Source organism: Caretta caretta, chromosome 2 (genome assembly GCF_965140235.1).
Source record: "Caretta caretta isolate rCarCar2 chromosome 2, rCarCar1.hap1, whole genome shotgun sequence".
Taxonomy (NCBI): domain Eukaryota; kingdom Metazoa; phylum Chordata; order Testudines; family Cheloniidae; genus Caretta; species Caretta caretta.
Genome location: NC_134207.1, coordinates 176,076,091 through 176,103,358, shown reverse-complemented (window position 1 = coordinate 176,103,358; position 27,268 = coordinate 176,076,091). Strand labels below are relative to the sequence as shown.

Sequence of the window (27,268 nt, the reverse complement as noted above, 5' to 3'; positions counted from 1 at the left end):
CAGTATATTACATAAAACAGTTCATGATTTGTGTCTCACAGAAGTTTAATTTTTTGAATAGATGCCTTTTAACTTGGTTACAAGGAGATGAACTGTGTAAAGAACTGTCAGTCTCAATTCACTTTGACACAGTGATTCAACACAGTCACTTGCACAACTTGAAGTCAATTTTTTTTGTGAAGCTTTCTTCTGAATTGGAGCTGCCCGATTTGGTCCCCAAATGTGAAGTAGGTCAGTCTGTGGTTTCTAGCAAAAATCATAACATTTACAAATCCTAGCACTCCCTCCGTATATGACAGCAGAAGCTGTAAGTCTAATTGCAAAGTGATTCTGTAACCATCAGCTAGAGAATAACAGCTTGATCTGAAGCCTTGACTTCAGTGGGGTTTGGGTCAGGCCATAATAGCAGGCATTGAATGCAATGTAAAGGTGCAAAATCTGACTAATCTACTCCAGTAACTTCTTTCTACCAAACTCAGGTAGTATTTTTGTTGACTTCTCCTGTAACATTTACTGTTTTGACATTACAAAAACAACTGGTTTGCAGAGGGGATAAGTGTTTTAGATAAAATAAGGAATGATTCCACTGAGGTCAAACGCAAAACTCCCATTGACTTCTATCGGTGCAGTTTGGAGGCCTTGGTCTCTTTTTAGGGTTTAAAAAAAATGAATATTATGCTTTCTGGACTGTAACCTCAGTGGTTGAAATCCCGGCCTGATTTTAAGTCAGTGGCAAAACTCCCACGGACTTCAAGAGAGCCAGGATTTCACTCTGTGATTTTATCTTTGTCCTACTACCCCACTTTTTGGTATCATGCACAAAACTCCCGTTGAGTTATTGGGAGTTCTGTGTTCAGAGGGCTTGCAGCAATTTATAGGTTGTCACTTAACAGACCAAACACTTAAGATGTAGTGACATTGCTGTAAGAGGAATTTTACTACCAGTGATGAAATTGGCCCATAATTTTCAAATGGTTTTGAATGCATTTGCTATGTTCTATTACTCTGCATGAACCTAGCTATTTCTGAAATACTACAGTCATCCACGTTATGTATTTACAACCTACAACAAGCCAGTCTGTTTTAAACTTACCTGTTACTTCTCTCCACCCTGAAGAGTTGATTTTACTTTCACTTATATCTTCTGCTTCCTACTCAGGAGACCTGATTTACAAACTGCGCAACCCTATTCACCTTGTGCAGGTTGTATGGGGTATAAATGATGACAGAAAGTGGTTCCATTTAAAAGAAAATGTTTCAATTGCTTTCTCCTTCCTGTACACACATTGGGCCAAATTCTACTTAATTTCATCTCAGGTAAATATGAAGTAACCAAAATCTGTGTCGTAACTCTGAATTTACTTTGGTGTAATTTTGAGGCATAGGTACTGGAACTAGGGGTGCTGCTCCCTGCTGCTCTATTATATATGGAGTTTACACCTTGGTTCACCTCTCAGCACCCCATCTATAAAAATTCAGCACTTCTGAGGGGCAAATCCCGAGCCTGATATCAGCCTGAGAGGCTAGTCTGAGTACTGAGGAGATGCCCAAGGGAAAGGGAGGGGCCTCCTAAACCCGTGGAGTGGCTCCATAGTTATTCTGTGGATGCTACTACAGCCCTGTGAGGTTGTGGGCTAATGTGTTATGCCCTAACACAACTGCATTATATTGGGGAGCCCTGGAGAATCCATGCAGTGCAAGTTTTTGGCCATTCCCTCATCGTCTCAGTGGATGCTACCATTCGGGAAGCACCCCTTGCATAATCTCGTGGATCTAGGCCCCTCTTTTGCGCAGTGAATCACTCCACTTTTTCTGCCTAGAGGAGTTTCACACTCATGGAGGTGGGGGCTGGGTTTTCCACTGAAAGCAGAATTTGGCCCACTGTTCCTTTTGAGCAGGGTAATATTATCAGCAAATCTAAACCACAAACACCTAATATACACTCTTTCACTTCTGTCTCTCAGTTCTCTTATATACCCAAAAGAACTCTATGTCTATCAATCCATACTGATTTGCCTTTCTCTGAGTCACAGCACACAACAGTCTTGCAAAAGGTACGTTGTGTTCCTGGTCAAAGCGTCCAGAATCTTACCCATAGCCTTTTCCAGTGAAGCCGCCAAGCTGACCAGCATTTTGTTCGCTGCATCATTTGTTTGATTCTTTCCCAAATAAGGGACCTGCTTTTACCACTCTTAAGCCTCTGTTACATCCTCCCTTCTGCCTGGCAAAGCCTTTTATCTATACTTTACTATATTTGTCAGAATTCTGGAGGTGTAATTCATCATAACCAGCATGCTAATTTTTCATAGTTCCAGTTGTTTAATAACTCTCTTCAGATGCAGTCGTAGGCTATTAAAATTTTTCACTTTACCAAGTGAAAAGAGCATTTGTCTCTCCCAAAATGTGACTTTCAACTTCTTTTGTCAATATGGATGTTGGACAGAATTCCTTTTGGCTGCCAAGTGTTGTCTGAGGTTGAATAAGCTCAGTTTTCAGCACTGGGGTTTATTCCAGATTTTAGGATATGTGTCATGACAGCATCCCATTTAAATGAGAATCATTACAATAAAATGCATGCTGGGGTACTGCCTCTCCCTCAGGTGACCGGAGGTAGGAGCAGAATCAAAGAATGCATGGAAAAATAGGTTCCAGGTTTGAGAGTGCCACATAGTCGCAGAAGAGGAAAAGCATTGCTACACAGTTAGGCATCTGCTAAATTCTGCTGCTAATGCAGCTGGAGAGATGGTCTGAGTGCTGCCATGCAGGTTTAAGAGGGGCAGATAAGCTCTGTGAGACAGTGTAAGTCACAAAGTGGTGAAATATCTCTGTTTGAGATGAAGTTTAGGAAAAAGCTGTGAAACAGTGTCTGCCAAAGTAAGACAGACAAGTGATGTGACTGGAGGCAAGGAGCTGAATATATCAATCAGGGATCCTAATGAGAAGGCCTGGTAAGCCCAGGTATGGTAGGAAGTCCAGAGCAGGAAGGAAACTTTGCAGTATGATGCAGAGGAGCTGGCAAGAAGATTCTGGTCTCCATCAGTGAACTAGTGAACATTGCATGACAGAATTAACAGAACATACAATCATCAAGTGATCCATTCCCTTTCGTCCACTCCCAACGTCTGGCAATCAGAGGCTAGGAAAACCCAGAGCATGCGGTTGCATCCCTGACTATCCTGGCTAATCGCCATTGATGACCTACCCTCCATGAACTTATCTAATTATTTTTTTGAACCCGGTTATACTTTTGGCCTTCACAACATCCCCTGGCAACAAGTTCCATAAGCTGACTGTGCATAGTGTAAAGAAGCACTTCCTTTTGTTTGTTTTAAACTTTCTGCCTATGAATTTCATTGGGTGACCCCTGGTACTTGTGTTATGAGGAGTAAATAACACTTCCTTATTCACTTTCTCCACACCATGCACAATTTTATAGACCTCTATCATATCCCCCTCTTAGTCATCTCTTTTCCAAGCTGAAAAGTCCAAGTCTTTTTAATCTCTCCGCATACAGAAGCTGTTCCATACCCCTAATCATTTTTGTTGCCCTTCTTTGTACCTTTTCCAATTCTAATATATCTTTTTTGAGATGGGGTGACCAGAACTGCATGGATATTCAAGGTATGAGTGTATCATGGTTTTATATAGTGATATTGTGATATTTTCTGTCTTTCTTAATGGTGTCTAACATTCTGTTAGCTTTTTTGAGTGCTGCTGCACATTGTGTGGATGTTTTCAGAGAACTATCCACAATGACTCCAAGTTCTCTTTCTGGGGCGGTACTAGCTAATTTAAATCCCATCGTTTTGTACGTATAGTTGGGATTGTTTTCCAATGTGCAGTACATTGCAATTATCAACATTGAATTTCAGCTGCCATTTTATTCCCCAGTCACCCAGTTTAGTGAGATTCCTTTGTAACTCTTTGCAGTCAGCTTTGAACTTAACTACCTTGAATAATTTTATATTGTCTGCAAATTTTGCCATCTCACTGTTTACCCCTTTTTCCAGATAATTTATAAATGTGTTGAATAGCACTAGTCCCAGTATAGATCCCTGGGGAACACCACTATTTACTTCTCTCCATTCTGAAAACTGACCATTTATTCCTACCCTTTGTTTCCTATCTTTTAACCAGTTACTGATCCACGAGAGAAAAATTAAACCCGGTTCCTGTCAGGTGAGGCCTGAGGTTAGGGTTGCCACCTCTGAGGTACAAAAAACCAGGACATCTGGGATGATCCTGTGCCCATAAAACTGGACAGCTTGCAGCTTATACTGAGCACCCTTACAGATTTCCCAGGACAGCTACCTCAAAAAAGGGACAATCGTTGGAAAACCTGGACAGGTGGCAATCTTACCTAAGGTATGTCATTAGCAGAGATAATCAAAGGTGTGACTTTATACATAAGTACAAATAGTTAATTTATTATGGCAAAATATAAAAAAGGAAAAGTAAGGGGAAGAGGCAAAAAAGAGAACAGGGAATGTGGAGAAAGAAGAGGGAAAAAATTGGTGAAAAAATCTGAAAAATGAGTTTTTTTTATTTCCCTCCAAAATGGTCACAGAAAATTCTTACCTTTTAGATTATTTCAAGGTTAGTAGTTCAAGGATCTAGTGCAGATAAGCATTCAGAGGTTTTGATACTTAAATGTAACTGTCAGAAACTCTTGGTTCTGTAAATGTAAGAAAAGAAGAGACATTATCTTATGGTTTCTGGTATTTCTTTAGGTTGGCCTGGAAATATGGCAAGAGCAATCTTTCTTGTTGTACATTATGTCAGTAAATCATTTCAGGTCTCCAAACAAACACCAGCAGTGCAAAGATGCCAAGATTCCACAGATGTGTGAGAAATACTTAGACAGTCAGACACATGAAGATAAAAAGAATTATTTGAATTTTATGAAACCTCAAAAAAGGCTTGGTTTGGTTTGAGTTGTGGATGAAGGTTCAGGAAGTGCTATTTTTATGTGTCACCTGTCATTAGTTAGTAAAACCAGCCCAAAATGTGACAAACAATATTTGAAAACTCCACATAATCTTAAGTTGTTTATTAAAGCAGGTAAAAAATGCAGAATTCTTTTTGTGAAAATATTTCGAATTGGTTTGGTGAAAAATTTTCATCGAAATTTTGATTTTTTTTATTATGACCATTCTATAAGATGGTTGAAAAAAACAGAAAAACAATTTCATTGAACTTTTGAAAGTTTGAACATTTTGACCAGCTTTAGTGGTCACCATTAAAAAGTCAGTATTTGACAACAGATATCATGCAGCTACTACAGTTATTTCCTATTCAAGGTGCAGGGGGAAACTTTAGTATCTCAGATTCCACTTCATGCTAACTGCTGGCAAATGCTGACTTTAATAGTGACAGCTGCATATTAGAAAAAAAGTACTTATAGCACCTTAGAGACTAATCAATTTATTTGAGTCTCTAAGGTGCCACAAGTACTCCTTTTCTTTTTGCGAATACAGACTAACACGGCTGTTACTCTGAAGCTGCATATTAGTTTTTATTTATTTTCCAAGCAAATTCTTCAAACTTTCTTGAAAGCATGAAACAGAAAAATCCAAAAAAAGGACTAATGTGGCACTTGTGAACATTTAATCATTAACCAACTAGAGTCTCCATCATAAAGAGTTAAAAAACCTGAAGTGCTTGGCACTATCCCTTTAAAAGGAAATGCACTTTGTCTACTGTGGACCTAGTTGCAATTGCACTGGTTTCTAATGATTTTTAGTGGAATATTTTCTATATAGTTACTTGTTCCACACCCATGTTGCAAATTAGAATGTCAATAGACATTATTTGTCTATAGATCTTGTTTCTCAATGTACTATAAACAAGATGCTGTAGTATGCTAAAATGAGATGTAGAAAGAATTTAAGAATAAAACAGAACTGGAAACTATCTTGTCTAATTAGTAACATGATTAAAAGGGGATTAGCTCCTGCCTGTTTTTATAAGAGGTAAAGGAGAACTATGTTTCTGTGAACCAGTTTTTTTCTAATAGTGTAATACTCTTCTGTTGTGTTTGGCAGCTCTGCTGTGAGAGATTTTGGTATCGGCTTGAATACTAATCTTACTACTTTAATCAGTAATTTAACACACAAATGAATGCATCAGAGTTGTTTTTTTAAATCAAAATATTTATTGAAGTTCCATCAATTTACAAATAAGCAAACACATAAACCCTGTGTATACAATGGAATCCACTAGTAGTTATGCTAGTGCAAAATAGTATTGGCATGTCATGTGAAACTTAGGTCTGACAGACTTGAAAGAAAAAAACAATAAAATGCATGAGTAGGTAAATATTGGGTAACTGGATGATTAGTTTGGTGAATGCCATTTTAAATGAAACAAACAAACAAAAACTTGTATTTATCAGTGTTAGAGATGAAGGACTGGATTATGATTGTACTTGGATGAGAGGTAACATTTAGATGCACTGCCCCAGGAACAGTCTAAGAAAGAAACTGATTTGAACAGTCACAGTTCCTCCCCTGGTTTCCTCTTCCTGGCTTATACCAGTAACAGAACATTTTTCCCTCTGGGCTGGCTCAGCTGGTGTGCTGGGGCTCTGCCCATTGCCTACTCCTATCTGGCCACTGTCTGCCAACCTACATGGGAGAGGGGAGTAGCATCTCTGTGGGGGCTGCCCTATCCCACAGGACACAGACCAGAAGGCTGCACCCCTGCAAATCACAGCCTTGCCCTAAGTAGTACTATTGATTGAATAATTGAGATGCTTAATAGAATAGAATAACAGGACACCGAACAATTTTTAAAATTTTGGCCATGCAATTGAGATGGAGGGAATTTTAACAGTGGATAATCCAGCTTGAGTATATAGAACACAGATAGCACAGTCATTCTCAAATTATTGCCTCTAGATCACCAGTCTTTGAAGCCTCTTCCTGGGTGGAACGAAACATGGTGAACCTCAAACATTGTGGAAATGGGGTGCTACTAGGGAGTGGGGTTTGTGTGTGTGAGAGAGAGAGAGAGAGAGAGAGAGAGAGAGAGAGAGAGAGAGAAGCTGCGATGTGCAGAATGAAATACTTGGAGAATAAATGAGAGAAAATGTCAGTGGAATAACATGAAGAAAATTTCTCCAGGACCCGCAATTATTAGAAGTTGAAAACATGCAGGCAGAATGGCAGTATTGCAAATTGCAATCTTTAGAAATCTTCCTTTTCTTAAGGAAATTTTTTTCCAGTGTGGTATTTATTTCTGCTCCACAGTGATATGGTTTCTGGGCTGATATAAAATTTCTCTTTCTTATTGGTTAAAATACTGAATGTCTTTTCAAGCTGCTCTGACCAGAATGTCATCCATAAAGAGGTATAAATATACTCCCCTTAACTGAGCCACTACCCACACCAGAACCTTGGTGAACTCTCTTGGAACCAGTAATTCAAGGGATAGTGACGATGGAGGGATTGGGCCACATATTTGTAAGGAAATCTTCTGAATCTTTGGTGACATAATCTTATTGGTACATGGCAGCATTGTGTATTTCCTATATATCTAGTGATGTTAAGCAGTCCCCTGGGGAACCTGTGTGAGGAATTGATTAGAGTTTCTTTGCGAAATCTGAATTACATTATATGTTTGTTTAGACTTTTGTGAGCCAACAGTGCTCAGACTCCCTGAACTTCTCAGGGTTACACAAATAATAAAATGTGATCCTATGTAGTGTGTATATATAAATTATCATTGTGAAGGAGACTCCACTTCTCTTTCTCCAGAAAGTGTTCTCTGCCTTATTAGATCTTGGTTTTTCTGTCCAGTGTGAAATTGACTGCATGGAAAACGAGGTGAAATACACTCTCCTGTGATCAGTATTCTTCTTGTATTACCTCTAGGACCCACTTGTATGAGACAGTTCTGTATCTAATGGATAAAGAATTCTCTCTCTCTCAAGGATGTTACATTTCCTTCTAACCTCTGTCCTGCTTTTAGGAATAAGACTTGGCTGTGATTTATTTTTTAACTCCAAAATGATGTAGTTTAATTCTATCTGATTTGAGTAATATTAAGTAGTGTGTAGTCTTCAGCAGTGAAATCCTGGCCTATTGAAGTCAATGGCAAAATTCCCATTCACGTCAGTGAGAGCTGGTATTTCAGTCCTAGACTTTATTATTTACAGGGTCTATCCAAACAACTGTTCTGCTGGGTCAGCTTGCCTGAGAAAAGAATTCACTTCAAATATCAGTTGATTTTCTGTGTCTGACATAGTCAGTGTCTTCCAGATTACATCAAAGCCATTTAGATACTCTAAAGAAAGACAGAAATGAAGCCAGTGTGACCTTGTTTAGAGTGAATTTTAATATTTTGCCTACAGAAAAAGATATTTAATACAGTTCATTGCACCTACAAAATGCTGCCATAGCAAGTAGATGTGGGATAGCTATATTTGAAGAGTGTCCTATGCTACTTCGTATTTTCTCACTGAAGCCCCATCTTTAGATCTGAACATTTCCGTGAAAATAAATAATTGTCTCCTCAGATGTGTAGCAGGCATCACTCTGGGCCCAGTAGGCCTAGTGGTCAGGCCATAGCCAAACAATCTCTCCAAATCTTGGGGCAACTCTTCCGGGCAGTCTGGGGGGCCTAGCAGCCAACACACAGTTTATCGCACCCCACACTCCCACCTCCAGGATCTCTCAGGCGACCAGTGGGAGGAGGGAAGGGCAGAGGGACCTCTCCCTCTCTACTGAGTCCTGGCGCAGGACCCAAGGAGGGAGAGGCCAGGGATGGGTCAGTCCCTTCTAGCTGCTGATCTAGGTTAGCCTTCCCTGGGCTGCTTCCTACCTTCCCAGCTTTCTCTTTGCACGGTCTCAATAATTTAGAGCTCCACTTGGGGTTGGGGGGCAGCTTCCCACCTCACTCCCAGGGTCCAGTTGTTCTCCCATAGTCAGGAAGAAGGGAGGAAAGAGGGCGGGGCCCAGGTCTGCCAGCCAAGTCTTACTCACGGTCCCAGTGTTCCCCCTGTAGATTGCTCTGCTTCAACAGCTACCGCCTGTCTGCCTTCTTGCAGCCAGTCTCTCATCACTGTTTCCCCAGTCTGCCTGCCAGAGTTGCCTTTTAAGATGGTCTTCTACAGGGAGTATGCCTGGCAGCTGCTATGGGGCAAGGCCTTCTTGACCCAATACTGTCCCACCGTTCCTTTAACCTTAGTGTGGGATCTGTAAACCTCATCACAAAGTGACTATGTCCTTTGATATAAATGCTCAGATCATAGCTACTTCAAGCATAGAAATATCAGCTTTATTGTGTTGCCTTTTATAAAATGTCATTTCCTGTCTGCTTACTGTTCTGCCCTCATTAGGATGTCCCCACTCTGCCTTAATAACTTCCACAAAGGAAGGAATGAAGGGGAATGGTTGTCACTTGTTTAACCTTAGAGAAAATAGATCTTTCTTTTCTATTGTTGTTTACACCTTGTTCTTAAAGCCCTAAATGTCTCCACTATCCTTTTAATCACAGCACTAGAAAATTCTCCTTGGAATAATCTGTCATGCTGATCTTGGTCATACTGTGCTGATCCAAAATCTGATGACAACTTCCATGTTCCACAGAGAGAAGATTCAGTGAATAGCTCATGGATTGATAATTTTATTTCTTCTTGTATTCTGAAAAAATCATGAGAAACAGGACAGCTGGGAGTGGAGGGGAAAATGTGCCTTTTCTTTTGTGGCTGAGGCTTATCTGAATACTTTAATTTTTTCTCTTCCCTTTTTAATAACCTATAGTTCTTTGAAAGTCTTCTCCACTAGAAAAATCACTTCTGCTATATCCGCACAGCCCAATTGCCAAACAGAGGTGCCTTCATAGGACATCCAAATCCCAAACTATGATGTTCAGATTGGTATTTAACATGAAAATGTTCATTTTATACATCATGGTTCTCACTGAGATATTCATATATGCAGTAACTTAGTTGGATGTCCAAATGCATGTTTGAAAATTAGGTTCACAGTTAAAAACAGACTTGTATGATTCTGCTTTATAAAAATTAGAACTTTTGGGGCCTGATAAAACTCCCAGTGACTTCAGTGATAGCAGATTATGTTTGTAGAAGATAAAGGCAGAATGCTAGCTTCTATATTCAAAAATGGATACTACTTATAAAAGACCCCTACTGAATTTTTAATGGATTTTGGATTAGGTCCCTAATGAGTTGGTGCAGAGAGAGAACCCTAAATCCTTAGTGGGGAGGCTAAGGAGTACTCTAGAAGTTTTTTTGGTGTGTACATGTAACTCCCACTACTTTCAGTAGGAGCCAAGTGTGTTTACTAAGGGACAGTTCACCACCCTACCTCCCATATTCAGAGGGGAAACAGTGTTAGTCTGTATCCACAAAAACAATGAGGAGTCCAGTAGCACCTTAAAGACTAACACATTTATTTGGGCATAAGCTTTCATGGGTAAAAAACCCACTTCTTCAGATGCATGGAGTGAAAATTACAGATACAGGCATAAATATATATTGGCACATGAAGAGAAGATTCTATATTGTGATCTTAACTCTTATTAATGTCAATGGAAACTGCACACACAAATCAGTAGTACAACAGACCACTTATTAGCATTTCTGCCAAAAGCCAGGCATGTTTTTTCAACACTGGATGTACAAATAGCCGCCTGTGATCTTTTATTTTCTGGATTTCAAATCAGACTCAAGGAGTTCCAAAAGTTAGTCTAGACTTATCAATTCTATACTTCAGAAGTCACCTGTGCTATCTTGTGCAGATAAACCATTGTCTTAACAAATACAAGACTCCCTCATCTAAAAACAAAAAAGAAGTGGTGGATAGAAAATATTAGTATCTACAGTAACTGGAAGGCAGTATCTCACATCAATAGAAATATGTTAGATTCAGTCCTGTGCTCACCTACTCATGTTTCATTTGTTGACCCTGCTGTCAACTTTACCTTTTGATGTTTTTTGTGATATTAGATCGTGTTTTTGTGCACTGCATCTTTGTACATGGATGACTTTGAATTTTCATCAAACCTACAGTTCAAAAAATTAAAAAGAATTGGATGGCTAAATCTATTGTGCCTTACTTAGAGATGAGAGAGAACAGATGCTCTTAAAAACAGTTGGTAAATTTAGGAACTCTTTTCACATCATTGGAAAATGCAAGTTGCCTAACCACAAAGCAAAACATTTATTTCTTCTGGGCTAGTTCAAGTAAATCTGAGCTTTTCTGCAGAGCCTTTCTATTGGGCCCCCAGATGCAAAGCCAATATTCATTGTATGACATTCTTCCCATCACCTGCCCTAGAGAATTATGTGAAGTTGGTTTAAAAGGTTCAGTCTGATGGGGAATGGATTTAGAATGGATAATATATGTGGAACTGACTGGTGTGTTTGTAGAAGGGGTTAGCATCCTGACTCGCAGAGTTGGTGGCTGCTGAGTACCTACCTATTTCGCTGAAGTCAATAAGAGCAGTTGATGTTCAACACTTCTGAAAATCAGGCCAAGGGGGAATACTAGATAGAGACTTCCAGGTAAACCAGGGTGTGTGGTGGTGGGGGGGTGGGTGGCACGTGATATACCCCAACCAGGGCCGCAAAAAGGTAGAGACAGTCTGATTCCCCAGCAGGTCCAAGTTATTAACTCCTCCTCAGGGAATTTCTGCACTGCAATTAAACACCCTTGGCTGGCCTGTATCAGCTGACTCAGGCTCCGTGGGTTCCGGTTGCAGGGCTGTAAAACTGCAGTGTAAGTGTTTGGGCTTGGGTGTTTAATTGACATGTAGACATACCTCTAGAGGCCCAAGTTATTACCACCACCAATCAGTCAGAAGAAAGCAGTTTGTACTCCGCACCATGTGGTATTAAAGCATCAGCAGAAAATGTCACACTAGTAACTTAACTGGTCCCTGGGAACAATAAGAACCAGAGGTCTCCTGTACCTGTCTGAATCAGCCTCCCTCCCTTTTAAAAAAATTAAATTGTCTTTTTGTGGGAAATTATCATTCAGTGGAATTGCTGGGTTGACAAGCCTGGAAAGTGAAGTTCTTTGTTTATCCGCGGAACAGGTTTGGCCATGGTAGCCCGTGTATAACCTTCATGATCTGATTTTTTCCAACACTTTCATCAGCCCCCAGAGCACCCTTGTTTTTCTTTATAATGCTGAATTCCACCACAGAATCATATAGCTTGGACTCCTATACTTTTTTAAAAAGACAGTAATTGATTGATCAGTTAATCACATCCTACTGTATTCTACTTTCTGAAGTGTTCATGAAAGCCCAAGTCAATATATTTTGGCATTCACAACCAGAGTAATTTAAACTCTCTTGATACTAAATTCTATAACAATTAAGTATGTACTACATATGGGCAAAAATAAAGATGATTTTGATCATTTGAATGTATTAGTACTCAGAATTTATATAGTGCTTTAGAGCCTCAAAGCGCTCTCTAAAGTTTAATCTGCATTACACCTAGAGCTAAACGAAAATCAGCAGATGTAGTTTAATGTCAAACTGACTCGAAATGAAACTTTCTGTTCAGTTCAACACACCGAAAGTTTTCAATTTCGGTCAAACTGACCTGAAACAAAAAAAAAAGTTTTAATTTTCCCCATCGAAAATAAAAGAAAATGACAAAATTGAAATTTTTACTTGGCAAATTTTGACTTTGTAGAAACTGCATTTTCCATTGAAAAATCATTTTGACAGAAAATTCCTGACTAGATCTAAAAACATCCCTGTAAGATAGAGAAGTCTGTGTCATTCTCTCCATTATGTAGATTGGGAATGTGAGGCAGAGAGGTTACCATTATTTATTCTTATTGTTATTGTATTAAACATCACTTATCATACATAGCATCTTTGAAAAATACAAACGTTTAGGGGTGAATTCAGCCCCTGTATTGCTGACCGTGAAAGTCTCTGTAGCATGAAAATGTAAGCTGGGGGCTGGATGTGAGGAATACATGGGCAGGATATCATGGGCTATAAATCAGGACAGAATTTGGCTAACATCCCAATTCCATAGCACAATTGTCTTTCACATAAACAGTAAAGAAAATTTCAGCTTCTCTAGATTTTTCTTTTATTTACAGCAGGCAGAGGTGGCACTGGGTTGTCAATCTTTCACATCCGTTCTTTGGGATGTGTTACAATAATTCAGAGAGCTTTTTTATTCAGAACAGAGTGGAGGCAATCAGTCAGCTGAGATTCCCGGTGTGGTATTTTTTCCCCACCATAGGGCTTCCTTTTTTTGGAAGCGTTTGTTCATTTTTGTATCATCCTTTAATATCAATCATACACAAGCTGTCTTGAAGAAGTGAATGGAGTAACCCAAGTGATATCAACTACTAGTGTTTACTGTGCTGCAAACCTAGATTGTGTTTATAAGAGTGTCAGAAACTAGTGAACAAAATTATCATGTCACAACGTTGAGCAGAGCATCTGACCCACAGCTTGAAATAATCCTTTGAAATAGAAGGTCCAAATTCTGCACCTGGATGTCCAAAATAGCATTTAAGAGTTAAAAGTCTAATTTTTTAAACAAATTTGTTGTTCAGAATTAGAACGTGAATGACCAGCTAAAGGCTTTATTACTCAAAATGGGGCACATTGAAATAGTTTCCATTGAAATAGTAAGAATGTTAGGTCCTGTCTGCTAAAGTCAGCAGCAGTGAAGTGGTTACGTGTCATCACAATGGGGCACTGGAAATGTAAGGGCAAGATTTTGTACAAACAGGAAGCATTCTGAGTGTTTTAGGGATGAGAAAAAAACCTTAGCTACAGCAAATTTGGACAGGAGCTTTGCATTTTATCTGTACCAATTAGAAGCTTTTCTCTCAATTTCTCTCTCTTTCTTGCTCTCTCTTTGGTAAACAATAAATGTAAACTTGTAGGCTACAAATACCAATCATAGCACTGAGCAAGGGGTGTAGCGTGGTCTTTGTGCTGCGAATAGATACTTGGAAGTTCTTGTGCCACAGTTCATCAGATAAGTTGAGGAGATTGCCAGCTCCAGAGAAATGCAGCAATAATTTATTATACCTGAAGCAGACTGCTTTGCAGGCACAAGCTTCCTGCTTTAGTGGCTCATTGCAGTGAGAGAGAAGTAATGGCATTTAGACAGCACTAAATAAAGTTGTTTATCTTGTACCTTTTCCTCTTTGAAATCTAATAGCTTTAACATTCTGCCCTAATACAAGATAGTTTACTATATCAGTGTCATACCCCTTATTAGTCCAAGTCTTATTTTCACTGCCCTCGTCTGCACTTGCTGCTTTGACAAAGAGTTGCTTGCCCATACACTCAGAAATTGAAGTTGCAGATACGATATCCAGCTTTTATGGGACTTCAAGATGAGTGATGCAGACATCAATTCTATTTTTGAGGAGGTGGATGTAAGTTTAACTAGCATTTTTTTTGCTTAATGTATACAGATTGTTCTGTCTTAGACTCCATTATTTGTTTCTGGTAAATATTCAGTTTGCTTACAGGCATAAATTTACTATTGATCCTTTATAGTCTACCTGCCAGATTAACTCTCCCCCGCACCCCATCCCCGGCCAGGAGCCAATTAGTTAATTACCTACCCATGTGCAAAGCGTGACTGATTGAGCACTTTCACTAGCGTTGCAGGTGATGGGAGTTAAGTCCCATCACAATACCCAATAACATTTATGCATTGATTATGGGATATAGAAGAATTGCACCACTTCCAGCATCTACCCACTAGTGATGACTACCAGATATATGCTTAGCATGACTCAGCAATGACATTTTTCTAGCCTCCCCCAGAAGTCTATATTCACACAACCCCATTTAGCATAATTCACATGACCACACTGAAAGTCAAATGGAATCATCTCTGCAAATGCATCAAGCTCCATGGGCTTGTCATAGTCTCTTTTTTGCTGCTATGTAATCCATTAGTAGTTTTCCCAGAACAGAAATGTATCTGAACAGTTTTTTTCCTTGGTAACATAAGTGTCCATGAGCTGCTGGAGTGATTGGGTGCTGTTCATGAAGTCTCCCAAAGCATTTTAAACACAGAAAACATTTTATAATTAGGAGGCAGGGTCTTATTATCTGCATAACTTCATAAAAATAGCACTTAGAAAAACTTTTCTCAAATCAGTCCATTCTACAAATATTGACAAATATTTTGATTTATTACATGGTACAAACAAGCTCATGCTGTTGTGTGACTACAGGCTTTTGCTATAACCAACAGCAAAAGAGTATGGGAAAATGCATAAAATATATCACCTGGGGCTAAGTATGTCCCAAACTTTCCTAAACAGTACTTTTTTTGAGTATACGGTTGCATTATCAATTATATTTAGTAGACTTCTGCCAATGCTGCTCAAAATTAAATTATGGTTCTACAAGTTTATGGCCCTTATGTGATTTTATGATTTTTTTGGATTGGATGCCCAATAACATTTAAACATTACATGATATAGAAAAACTGCACCACTTCCAGCCTCTGTATCCACCCTGATGATGACCACCTGACATGGGGTAGCAATGAAATTTTTCTCACTGATGGATTACCCCTTAGTGCCCAAAATGGGTTTAGGCTGGTAGATGTAGGTCACAATTCAGATCCCACCTATTTCAGGAGCAGTTGGGGGCCTGTATTAAAAAGTTTTTGTCTCAGTCATCCCTTTTCTGGTAGTCTAATGTCTACTTTACAAGAAAAATCACAACTGGCACTCATTGTCAATCTTTTTGGAAGAGGGGCCAAAGACTTGAGGCCAAATCTTTAGCTGGTGTAAACTATTATTGCTCCATTTAAATCAATGGCCCTATGATAATTTATACCAGCTGAAGACCTGGTACGTGTACACTTAGCTACCCTATCAAGCTAAATGTGGTCTGGGGTCTCTGTCCAGGTAAGCACTGAGGCACACTAGTACAGCAGTGTGGGGAAGCTTGTGCTGCCATTCTTGTAATTGTTCTGTGGCTAAGCATAGGACTTTTGTTTTCAGGGGTTTCACTCTGGCTCCTTTCTCCAGCACTAAATTCACACATTAAATACAAAACAAAAAGCAGGCAAATAAAAAAAAACAGGAGTGTAGATTCTCACAGCAACTCTAATTAAGCCTTTTCCTACATATATCATTCATAGTATTATTATTTTAGTTTTTATTGAGAACTGTCAGTGTGCACGGTGTTGTACAAATACAGAAAAAGATATGGTTGCAGCCCAAAGGGATTTTACAATCTAAGACCCACAGACTGAAACCAAAAAGAAAAGGAGTACTTGTGGCACCTTAGAGACTAACCAATTTATTTGAGCATGAGCTTTCGTGAGCTACAGCTCACTTCATCAGATGCATAACCATTGTGTCAGCTGAAGTCATTCATAACTTCAGGTGCATGACATCTCTGAAAATCAGGTCCCAAGTGTAAGTTGAACACCCAGAATATATGGACATTTTTGAAACTGCAGGCCCACTGACCTCTGTTTCTTAGTTCGTAAAATGGGGAAAGTGATACTTATCTAGCTGAGGTTTGAAATTAGGCTTCTTTATTAATGTTTAGAAAGATCTTTCTGATGCTCAGAGGCATACCAGTATTTATAAGTGTACGGTGAATCTTCTGATTGTTCAGGACGAAGCAGATTCTTGGCAGCAACAAAAGAACATAGGCCTGATTGTAGTTTATGAGAAGGCCCAGTTACATCACTCTGAATTACAATGATACCTACTATATTGCCAGAGCAGTTTAAAGGTGCATTACTGTAAATAAAAAATCTTTCCCTGTGTAAGGTCCCTATTCTACCCAGTTACCTCCTCTGGTGCCACTCTTCTTATGGGTTTGACAGACAAGCCTGGGTTCTTCTGAGTCCTGCCTCCAGCCTCAGCTGAGTGTTTTCTTTGTATTATTCCAAAACACAAGTACTTGGCGATGCCTCCACCTCCCACACTCCTTCCTGGCAAAAGTACCAGTGATGCTGCTTGAAAGGAAAACATTCTAACTACTGTTTAACCCTGACCCAGCCACGGGGCTGATAGACTTCCAGGGAATAACATGGAGACATACAGTAAATTAGATAAGGTCATTGTATTCAACAAATGATAAATATTAATTAACAATACAGACAAATACTCTTAGTCACTGGTGCCCAATCCCTGACTTACATCAGAGGGGAATAAGACTGTCATGTCCTGTTGGAATGTATACTACCTTGGGGCCCTGGCTGGCTGGTGAGAGCTGTGTATTCAGTAGTAGTAAACAGCAAATTATCCCACAGTCAGTTCATAGGTGTCTTCCAAACAATGTTCCTGACTACCAAACTAAGGGTTGATGCAGTCACAAACCCATGATGTGGATGATCCTCAGGTTTAGATCCTGGTTCCCTCAGCAGCTGTAAGAGGGGTCTGATAGCCTTGGTCGAGGTCCACGCTATCTTATGCTTGTCATGTAGAATTTTTCACTACCGAAATCATACTGCTTCTGCCTTTGAGGGAATTCAGGGAACAGGCACAGACAATATGAACATAATTCTAAAATCCTAAATCCTTACTTCTTATTCTATAAGACCCCACTGTAGGTCAAAACAAGCAGGAATGCCTGATCTAACAACAGGAATATTTCTTGCCCTGCGGTAACTATTTTAGCTAGGGAGCTAAAGGACTAATCTATTCCTAAATTAGTTGAGAGCTTTCCCAAATGAAACCTGTAAAGTGAGAGTTACTATGAACAGGGACCAGAACAAACTTAGGGATATTGCTGCCAAGTCCTCAGAGGTCAGTTTTCAGGAATGACCCTGTATTCAGGCCTGGGAATACCAACCTCACCAAAAAGCATGTCCTCCCTTCAGTAGAGGACTCCTGTCTCTTTTTCCAACATGGCTCTTCTTCTCTCTTTATCAACTCTCCCAGCAGCCTATCCCGAGAACCTTCCTCGTTGGTTCGGGTAGCTCAGTTTCTCCAGGCTTAACCTGCCAATCTTCCTCACTTTAATCCTTCTCTCTCTCCGCTTCCTCCTTAGAGAAGGAGTGCTGGTGGCCATCCAGGAACATGCTGCATTAACTCCTCTGAGCTGGCAGAGGCTTCTTCTGCTCAAACTAGCATCTTTCTTCTCATCCTTTTTTTTATGAGGCAACTGAGCTGCTGAGCCTGCCCTTGAGCATGCTACTTCCTGGGGCAGTGTTCCACTCCTTGGGGTTTCCTTGGAAATCCGCAATGTCCCTGCCCAAGTGATTGGCACGGAGACACCAGGGAAGCCAAGGTATATCCCATGGGGGGGTTACGCCTATATTTCTAGATCTCTGACCATTTTCATTTTGTGAAAATATACTCTCATTGATATCCTCTAGTCTCCATTTTCTGATATTAAAATGACTGACCAGTTTGACCTGCCTCCACTTCTCCCAAAGACAAGTGGTCAAACTGGTCAGTCATTTTAATATCAGAAAATGGAGACTAGAGGATTGCAGTAGCTTGCACGCACCATGTAGTGTTGACAGTAACATATATCAGTTTGCTCTGGTAAAGGCTTCTTCCCCTTTCAGCATTAGAGACATGTAAGCACTTGGCTCAGAGACATTTTGAGGGGTGGGGGAAGAAAGCTGATTAATTTTAAGACCTCAAGGTCAGATTATCTACTGCAGCAAAGATCTGCACAGCACAGTAGGGAGATGGGGTGTCAGGGAGAGGGTTATGCATCCTGGATTCCTTTGTCCAGCTTCACCCGCACCTTGGCTCTGACTTAGGTTAGACTGAACAATCTAAGGTCTATTTCCTGCTAGGACTATAGCCAGCAAAACTCACATAGGAGGAGCATGGATAGTGAATTTGCATTCTTTCTATTTCGTATAAGATCTGTCAAAGTCTGATTAATATAGGAGAACAGTGCTTGCTTGCTTTTTAACCTTCACCATAGATAACAGAAATTCAGTGGTTTTCTGCATGTAGAAAATACTGTTGTCACTCAGCCTCTCCAGTCAACACCAGGGGCCCAATCCTACACAGTGCTATGTACACTCAGCGCCCATTAACTTAATCCACATGCAGCATTTTGCAGGACTGGTCCTATACAAGGTGTACCTCATTTATAGGCCAGGTTGTGGCTCATCCTACATGCCATAAGAAGTTAGTAAAGGGAATAGCCCCCTCCTCCCCTTTACTGTCTTGCACCAGTGCTTTCTGTGCGAGAGAGATAGCAGGGTCCACAGAGAGGCTACAACCCTCCTCACACAGGTGGGTGGGAGGGGGAAAAGAGGGAGCAGAGTCATGATTCTGCCCCCTCCAATATTCCTGGCGAGGAAGCTATGCTGGCATTTCAGGGAGTGTACACTGTGCTAAGAATAGACCTAATGTAATTTTCTTCCTCCCCAGAGCAGTGTGGATATCTCCCTCCCAGGCTGCCGCAGGGCCAGCACACCAATACACCACACTTCCTAGGGACAAGATCGTAATGTCACAATCTAGCCCTGTATTAATATTATCTTTAATAATTTATAGTAGAGTTGTGCCCCCCAAATGTGTTAGATGTTGTACAGGCACATAAGAAAACACTGTCCTTGCCCTGAAAAGTTTCCAAATTAGAAAGAAAGACAAGGTGGGGAAAAGGGATGAACCACAAAAGCATAGTAGAAGTGTACCTCTCAGAATGCCAGAGTCCAAATGTGGGATGCAGTGTGTGACAAAGACCCAAAATGAGGGCCACAAAAATTATGCATGCAGGAAAGTTAAAATACTGTGGGATTCACTCCTTTGGGGTGATAAATACATCTCTCTCTACGTTTGGGGGTCATCCAACTCTATTTCCTTTAGAAATAATTTTCCTCAATAAAAGAGAGAGAACACAAAATTTGTATGGAATGTATGTAACTTTGGGACTAAACTGAGTTACATCCCTCAAAATGAAAGGCATTTGAGAAGGGTAGTCAATATCTGTTCTTTTTATTTTATTTTATCTGTTGTATTTGATGTCTTTTATATATTTTGCAGGCAGTGTTTTTTAATATAGGTGGAATGTAATCAAATGAAATTATTTTATAATTAAGAATGTCTGAAGACTGTAGTTTTCCTGCTGAATTCTTATTTTTTCCATCTGTTTTCCTTGTCTTGTTCATTTTTGTGATTTGTTGAATTAACATTTTTATGGTGGTACATTTGGTGTGCCAAGGCTCTTTTGTTCATGCTGTTATGAAATTTCTACCTGTGCAAGCTTTCTGAGTCATTCTTGAGCACCCTGAGGAAAAGTAGGGATAAGTATGAATTTTAGTTTGCAGGGTGACAGACTCAAGAGATGCCCAGATTAAAGAGTTATGGGAGATTATTATCATCTTTTTGTGTGAGGATGTTTCTAGATGTCTAAATGTTTCTATGATAATAAAATGAAGAAGCTATAAAAAAGCAAGAGAAACAGAGGGGATCGATTAAAGTTGCAAAATTAAATGTAATGGCCATTACTAAGTATTAAATATAGGTTGAATTAAAATGTTACTAATTTTCTTGTACTGTGGGTTCTTGAAAGTTACATTTATTTTATTGGGAGATATTCTGCAATCCTTAGGAATTTTGCCTGAGTAATGACAGCTGGATTTGGCCCATGGTATGACTAAGGCTGTACATTTTAGTATTTCATGATTATTTCTCTCTGAAGTTTTCCTAAGATTCAAGTGAATAGCTGGTTATAGTTTATAGGAAGAGCAGAGGTTCCTCATCTCTACTCAATATTGGACAAAGTATAAGCAGAGAACACAGCTGTGATTTTTTGCCTTTGAATTGTGTTTGATACTAGGTCAATGCAAGTACAGGGCACTGAAATTATCTTCCTTTGCAATGGAAACTCACCTGGTACCACCACTACAAATACATTGGTGGTTTAAATGGAAATCTGGTTGACTGTTGTCTATCGAAACTCTTTCAATCTGACCAGTTTCTTATGACGATGCCTAAAGAGCCAGTACTAGTCTGTGTTTGTCATATCTTAGCTGGATGTTTTGTTTCATTTCCCTTTTGGGCTAAATGAAATCTGATGCTTAATCTTTGATAGTCTGAAAAGTTTATTTTACTTAATTAAAATAATTTTTAAAAGCATAATTCACTGTTGTAGCATCCAAGTCTGCTGTATCATAATAATATCCCTTGGTAGAAAAGAATGTACAGTTAACATATGAATTACTCAGTATCAAAAATTTAAGTAAATAAATGTTGGCATATGTAAGATCTATTTTGGTAGAAAACACAATGTTCTGTATTTTATATCACTAATGTTGGTTTTGGGATACATGCTGAGTTAATCTCATTGAACTTTTCCCCAGGAATTGATGCGCTTACAATTGCCGGGTCATTATGCTGCTCCACCTGTGTAGTGTTAAGGTCAGTGTGTTTTTCTGATTATAAAAACCATCCATACCATTCCATTATAAATTCACTACCATTCATAATGGAATGCGCCTTAGCTCAGAGCTAGTTGCAGCTGCCCCGGTATACATTTAGATATCAAACAAACGCAGTTTAGGCAATTTGAGATCCTTTTACAGCTAAACCTGACAATGCTTCATTTGAAGTAATCTTCTTTACATATTAAGTTCCCATACAAACTTTTTTTTAACAAGCCCTGCACAGGTATATTTATTTTATTCAACCATGCCATGGTAACCATTGCAAGATGATCACAAGGAAGTCCTGGGAGCAGCAGGCAACTATAACATTGCAGTTGCTCACATTCATACTTAAACAAAACACCGAAGGCATCAGCCACTCACAGTCATGGGGCATTTTCTGAAATTCACAGATTTAATCTTGAATTCATTCAAAGTAATCAAAACACAAATATCAGTCATCACAGTATATACATGATGTGAAACTCAAAAGTATATGACGGACACTAGCTGTATAATAGTTGAATCTGTGAGATGCTAAGCATGCAGTAACATACTGTTATTGTATTATACACCTTTCTGAAGAGCTTGGGTTTTCTAAAGTGCTATATGTTCATAAAAAGAGCCAGAATGTGTGCAAGTGCCTTGCCGGTATTATTTCCATCACTGAAATAAGCACAGTCTTCAGTTACTTACCTTTACATTTTTCTTTGCTGCTGAATCCACAGAATAACTTGAATTCCTGGAAAGTACAAAATACTGCCTTATATATAAGCAGGTCATTATGTTCTTCCAATTTCATGGGGACCTGTTCTCTATGCATTTAATTTTGCAATTTATGGTAGTCAATAAAGGCCTTAGACATTAATTATCTTACTAGGGGGATATTTGGTGCTTGTTCTGTGTGCAAATTAGACGAAGCTCTAATTGCTGAGGAAATATAAGCAGCCATCATAATGACTGGTATCTTTATGTAAATATTGTATAGTACTCATGATTTGAACTCCCTATAGTTGTAAATGTAGTGGGATTCTGACTAGGTGCTTCTACAGCATTTGTAATACTGACAAAGTGAGAAGGAAGATGCAATTAGTTTTAGGAGTTAAAATAAATGGGTTTTTTTTTCAAATGGAGAGAATGAGATAGGAGAGATTCTTTAATAACTAAAAGATACAAAAGTAATGTGTAATTAATGTAAGCCAGTAAGAGAATGTGGATACATTTATAAGAATTGAAAACCAATAAACATCTCTTGAACACAAGAAAGACCCATCTGCAGGGTTATCAACTCTTATCCATTGGTGATAATACAGCCTTTCCCAGAAAGTGACCCTGAAAACAGAGAAACAGATTGCACAATTGCATCTTTCACTGCCTCCTAATATCTTTGCAAACTTGTGCAGACCCAAGGAGTGACTCCTAGAGCTCAGGGTTCACCACCAAGAATTCTGCCACCTGTCTTCAGGAGTTCTACCTTAGGGATAGATAGAAAGAGCATTCCAGTAACTCATAACTGATATGTTGGGGCAGAGTGGTAGAGGTGGTCTTTGAGGCATAGTGGTCATAGACCATTCAGAGGTTTATACTTGACAACCAACAGCTTAGATTGCACAAGAAGGGAATTGGGAGCTTGTGCAAAGCCCAGAACCCATGTGTTGAATGATCATGTCAGCTTGTCACATTTAAAAGGAGAGTGAACCACAGTCTATGCTAGCTAAAGTTCCTGAGTGACCTTCAAGGGTAGCCCTTGAGCTTATTACAGCCATTCAACCTGGAAGTGGCAAAATTATAGATAACTATGGCTAGGTTCACAGCTCAGAGGGTTAAAGGAAGGGGTTGCTGTATCCTATTAGTCAGAGGAGATATGATTTTCCAAACTATTTAAATATGATGCACTACAGTTTATAGTAGTTTCCTGTGTTGCCTGCAGCTGCAAAGAACTATGTTTAAGTATACAATGCCTCCTCTCTTCCAGAGATGCTTCTTTTAAATTTCCTTTGGGCCTCAACCTGTGAGGCCAACAATGCTCAAACCTTCCAAAGTAGTGATGGATGTTGGTGTCACAGATCCAAAGCCCTGCTATTTTTTTAGACATTTCACCAATAATTTTTTTAAATACATTAAATGAAATAAAATATTTTGCACAATTTCAACTGCTGACCTGTGACTGGGAAATAATTCTCACCATATTTTTCCAAATGGAGGGAGGACCTGTTCTTCATGCCCCCTGTATAAGTAACAGGTTAGAGCAAGCTTACACTGAAAATTTAAAAGTAATTCACAGCTGCCACTGACCACTCTTCCCTTCTGTCCCTGGAATGGTCATTTTCAGTAATGGTGCCCCCCATCAGTCAGTGGAAGGACATCCCTGGAAAAACCATAGCAATGTATAATCCATCTGTGTAAACAGAGAGATAACAGGTCCTGAGCTACACTGCATATATGTAGAATGGGGTATGCAGCTCACAAAATTCTTCTCCCAACACACAGTCCTTTACTATTTGAGCTAAAGGAGAATCTTTGTTAGTAGCATTAAGACTAACAGACATAGATTCCAAACAGGTGAGTAAATCCCCTTATATACAGTAGAGGACAGAGGTACACATTCACACAAGCTGATATATCGCAGGTGCAGTAGGAACAACTAATTTGCAGATTGTATGGATGTGTAAGGATTACATTTAGAAGAAAAAAATCCTAAGTCTCCTCTTCTATGCCAACATCACGGCACCTACGTTCTTTTGAAAGTTATGTTTTATCATTAAAATTAATAAATACCACTAGACTAAGAGACTTTCTCTTCTTTCACATCTAAAATGGGATTATTTATTTATACATTGACTTATAACTATATCTTAGCCTCTGGGTGTATTTGCAAAATTGAAATATAATTTGAGCAATAGAGCATACTGTTATAGGCAGTAATGCTAGCTAGCCATGCTACGCCCAATATCTGCCCATCACTTAAAACTACTTACACTACATATCCAAAACTCAAGAAAATACTTGAGTAAATAGATGGGTTATGCTCTGTTGTGTTTATCGTTACATATATATAAAACAAAACAAAACAAAACAAAAAACCGTAATTAACACCCACCCCCAAAAAATAAACATTCAAAAATTGAATTTGCTTAGTGACAATGCTGTATTTTCCCATCACATCATTTACAAAACTCAAGCACTTAAAAGCATAGAAATGAATAGTTAAGGACATCATAAATCTTAGAGTGCCAACATCAAAGCAAACGCATTATTCTTATCATGTATAAAGAAAAGCATATTTCATCTCAACAGACTATGATTGTCAAAGAGGGCACTTAAATTTTACCTCTGAACTATCTGATATTAATAGAATTGCCATTGCCATTACTGTGGGATAATCCCAGTTTTGATGCTCTGTTTTTGATTGCCTTGGAGGACAGCCATCTGCGTGTCCCTTCCAATCCTGGGGGAAGAAAGGTACTTTGGAGGGGGGAGAAAAAGGAGAGACACAGAGTCCCTGACATGGGGGGAGGCGGGGGCGGACAGAAATCTGGTATGGGGGCATGCAGATCCCTGATTATGGGAGGTGGGGGTATGGGGGCACACAGAGCCCTTGGCATGAGGGGAGGAGAGTATGAGGGGCACACAGAACCCTGGGTATGGTGGGAGGGAAATATGGGGGCACACAGGCCCTGGCATGAGGGGAGGGGGATAGGTTGCAGAACGTTGCTGAAGTAGAGGGGGATGGGAGGGTGGCACACAAAGAGCTTGTGGGGTGGAATGGAGGAATGCAAGGGGCCTATGGTGTGTGCAATGCACTTGGCCTACAAAAGCAATGAAGTTTGTGACCCTCTATGTTTGGTATAAATCCGTGTGTGTGTGATAGAGAAGTGGGTGGTGGTGGTGGGAATACAACACAGATAAATTTGAGCCATATAGACCAAATTCTCCTCTCATGTAAACCCACACAATCTTTAGGTTTGCAAAGATTCGCTCTTCTATCTGAAGGGTTTTAATTAATATTAATAACTTAACTTTTAGATTTCTGTGCAGGATTTTTTGTTGAGACTGGAGCATTATAAATAATGAACTATGTCCATAGTCTACATGCTATATTATACAACTCTATTTTTAATTCAGGGTTCTAATGGTGGTATGTACAGTGCAAATCACTTGAGCTTTTATCTTTGGCAAAGAGGTTGTCATGAATGGAATTTATAATATATTGCTACACAGAGGTTGTCATTTGGAACTCTCAAGTTTCCTAAGGAGCCAGATTTACTTTTTTGCAGCAGGAAACTTCCAAAGGAGCCCTAGACTCTCTGTTTTATGAGAGCAGAGAAATAATTGTAGCTGACACTTATGGAAAACATTCTAAATTGGTGGAATTTTGCTTGCACTCATGTACCCTGCATTCATTTTTAGTTGGAGACTTGCAAGTTCCACAAGACTAGTTCATAGCTTTTCTTGTGAATTCCTGCTGTATTTTTGTAGATGGCACTGTATCTATGTGTGCACAGACCTATACATACAGTGTATACTATATATACAGTGATAGATTAATTTTATTACACTTTACACTTTTACTTGGACTTAGATTGTTTTTTTTTTTCACCTTGGCTAGCTGCAGCAATGTCATCTAGCTTGTTATAATTTTGCATTGTTTGCCTGGAAAGTCAGACAGTAGCTTAATAATCTGTGTATTTATTTATTCAGTTTATATTGTGTTTCTGTCATATCTTTTTGGATGCATTTATAATAGAAAATTTCTGCCACCATTAGTCTGTCTTACCTGTTTAGGTCCCGATCCTGCAATTGACTGTGTGCACATTTAGGAGTTCACTCACATGCAGCCTTGTTGAAGTCAGTGGGGCATCGCATGGGCACAGGGATACTTCTACATGGAGGTATTTGCAGGAATGGTGCTGTCCCCATTCAGGGCAACTGCACCTGTATTCCCCTGCCATGGTCCAGCAAGGGCACCCACTCCCAGGCTTCCGACTCCCCAGCTGTCACCTCTCTTGCCCGGAGATACATGTCTCTCTCAACACTGTGAATGCAGACTGCTCAGTAGGCCAATTTTGCTTTCTCTTCAAAGGCTCTGAACAGGATAATTACCACAGTAATAAGGTACCCCACAGCTCTTTCTAAGCAAGCACATTTATTCTTAAGGTAAAAGCATCAGAGAGAACAAACATATCCATGAATATGTGAGTCACTCTTTTTTCCAGTTTGGGCCTCTGGTCTGGTCTTCATGTAACAGCAATAGGTTTTTCCAGAGCGCAGCTTCAAAAGGATGGGTCCAGAAGTGAGAAGCTGCCTTCCCCACCTCCCAAATATTTCTTAAGAATCCCACTTACCTTTATTTGTCTAGCATATTGTTTCAAAGAGTCCTTTGAAGCTCACAAAGCTTGTCAGGTATTACATTAGTCATATCTCCTAGACACGTCACATACAATCCCACAATAACATATAAACATTTTCCAATTTATTTGAACATAAGCTTTTTGTGAAGCTCACTTCATCGGATGCATTCAGTGGAAAATACAGTGAGGAGATTTATATACACACTGAACACGAAAAAATGGGTGTTATCATACACACTGTAAGGAGAGTGATCACTTAAGATGAGCTATTACCAGCAGGAGAGCGGGGGGGGAGAAAAAATTTTGTAGTGATAATCAAGGTGGGCCATTTCCAGCAGTTAACAAGAACGTCTGAGGAACAGTGGGGGGTGGGAGGTGGGGAATAAACATGGGGAAATAGTTTTACTTTGTGTAATGACCCATCCACTCCCAGTCTCTATTCAAGCCTAAGTTAATTGTATCCAGTTTGCAAATTAATTCCAATTCAGCAGTCTCTCGTTGGAGTCTGTTTTTGAAGTCTTTTTGTTGTAATATTGTGACTTAGGTCTGTATTCGAGTGACCAGAGAGATTGAA

General features: G+C 39.5%; 1 protein-coding gene across 7 annotated transcripts in view; it reads left to right on the top strand.

The window, feature by feature from the left end:
* The window catches only part of HECW1 (HECT, C2 and WW domain containing E3 ubiquitin protein ligase 1), a 359,505-nt gene that overhangs the window by 66,777 nt on the left and 265,460 nt on the right, over positions 1–27,268 (top strand). The window contains exons 2-3 of one of the 7 annotated variants that reach the window (XM_048839113.2): positions 4,138–4,365; positions 21,281–21,338. The exons of 4 other annotated variants lie outside the window; for them this stretch is intronic. In XM_048839113.2, coding sequence (XP_048695070.2) covers positions 21,312–21,338 — 27 coding nt within the window. In that variant the 5' untranslated portion in view covers positions 4,138–4,365; positions 21,281–21,311. The remainder of the gene's footprint in view (positions 1–4,137; positions 4,366–21,280; positions 21,339–27,268) is intronic. 2 more of the 7 variants (XM_048839114.2, XM_075125600.1) reach the window with 2 other exon arrangements.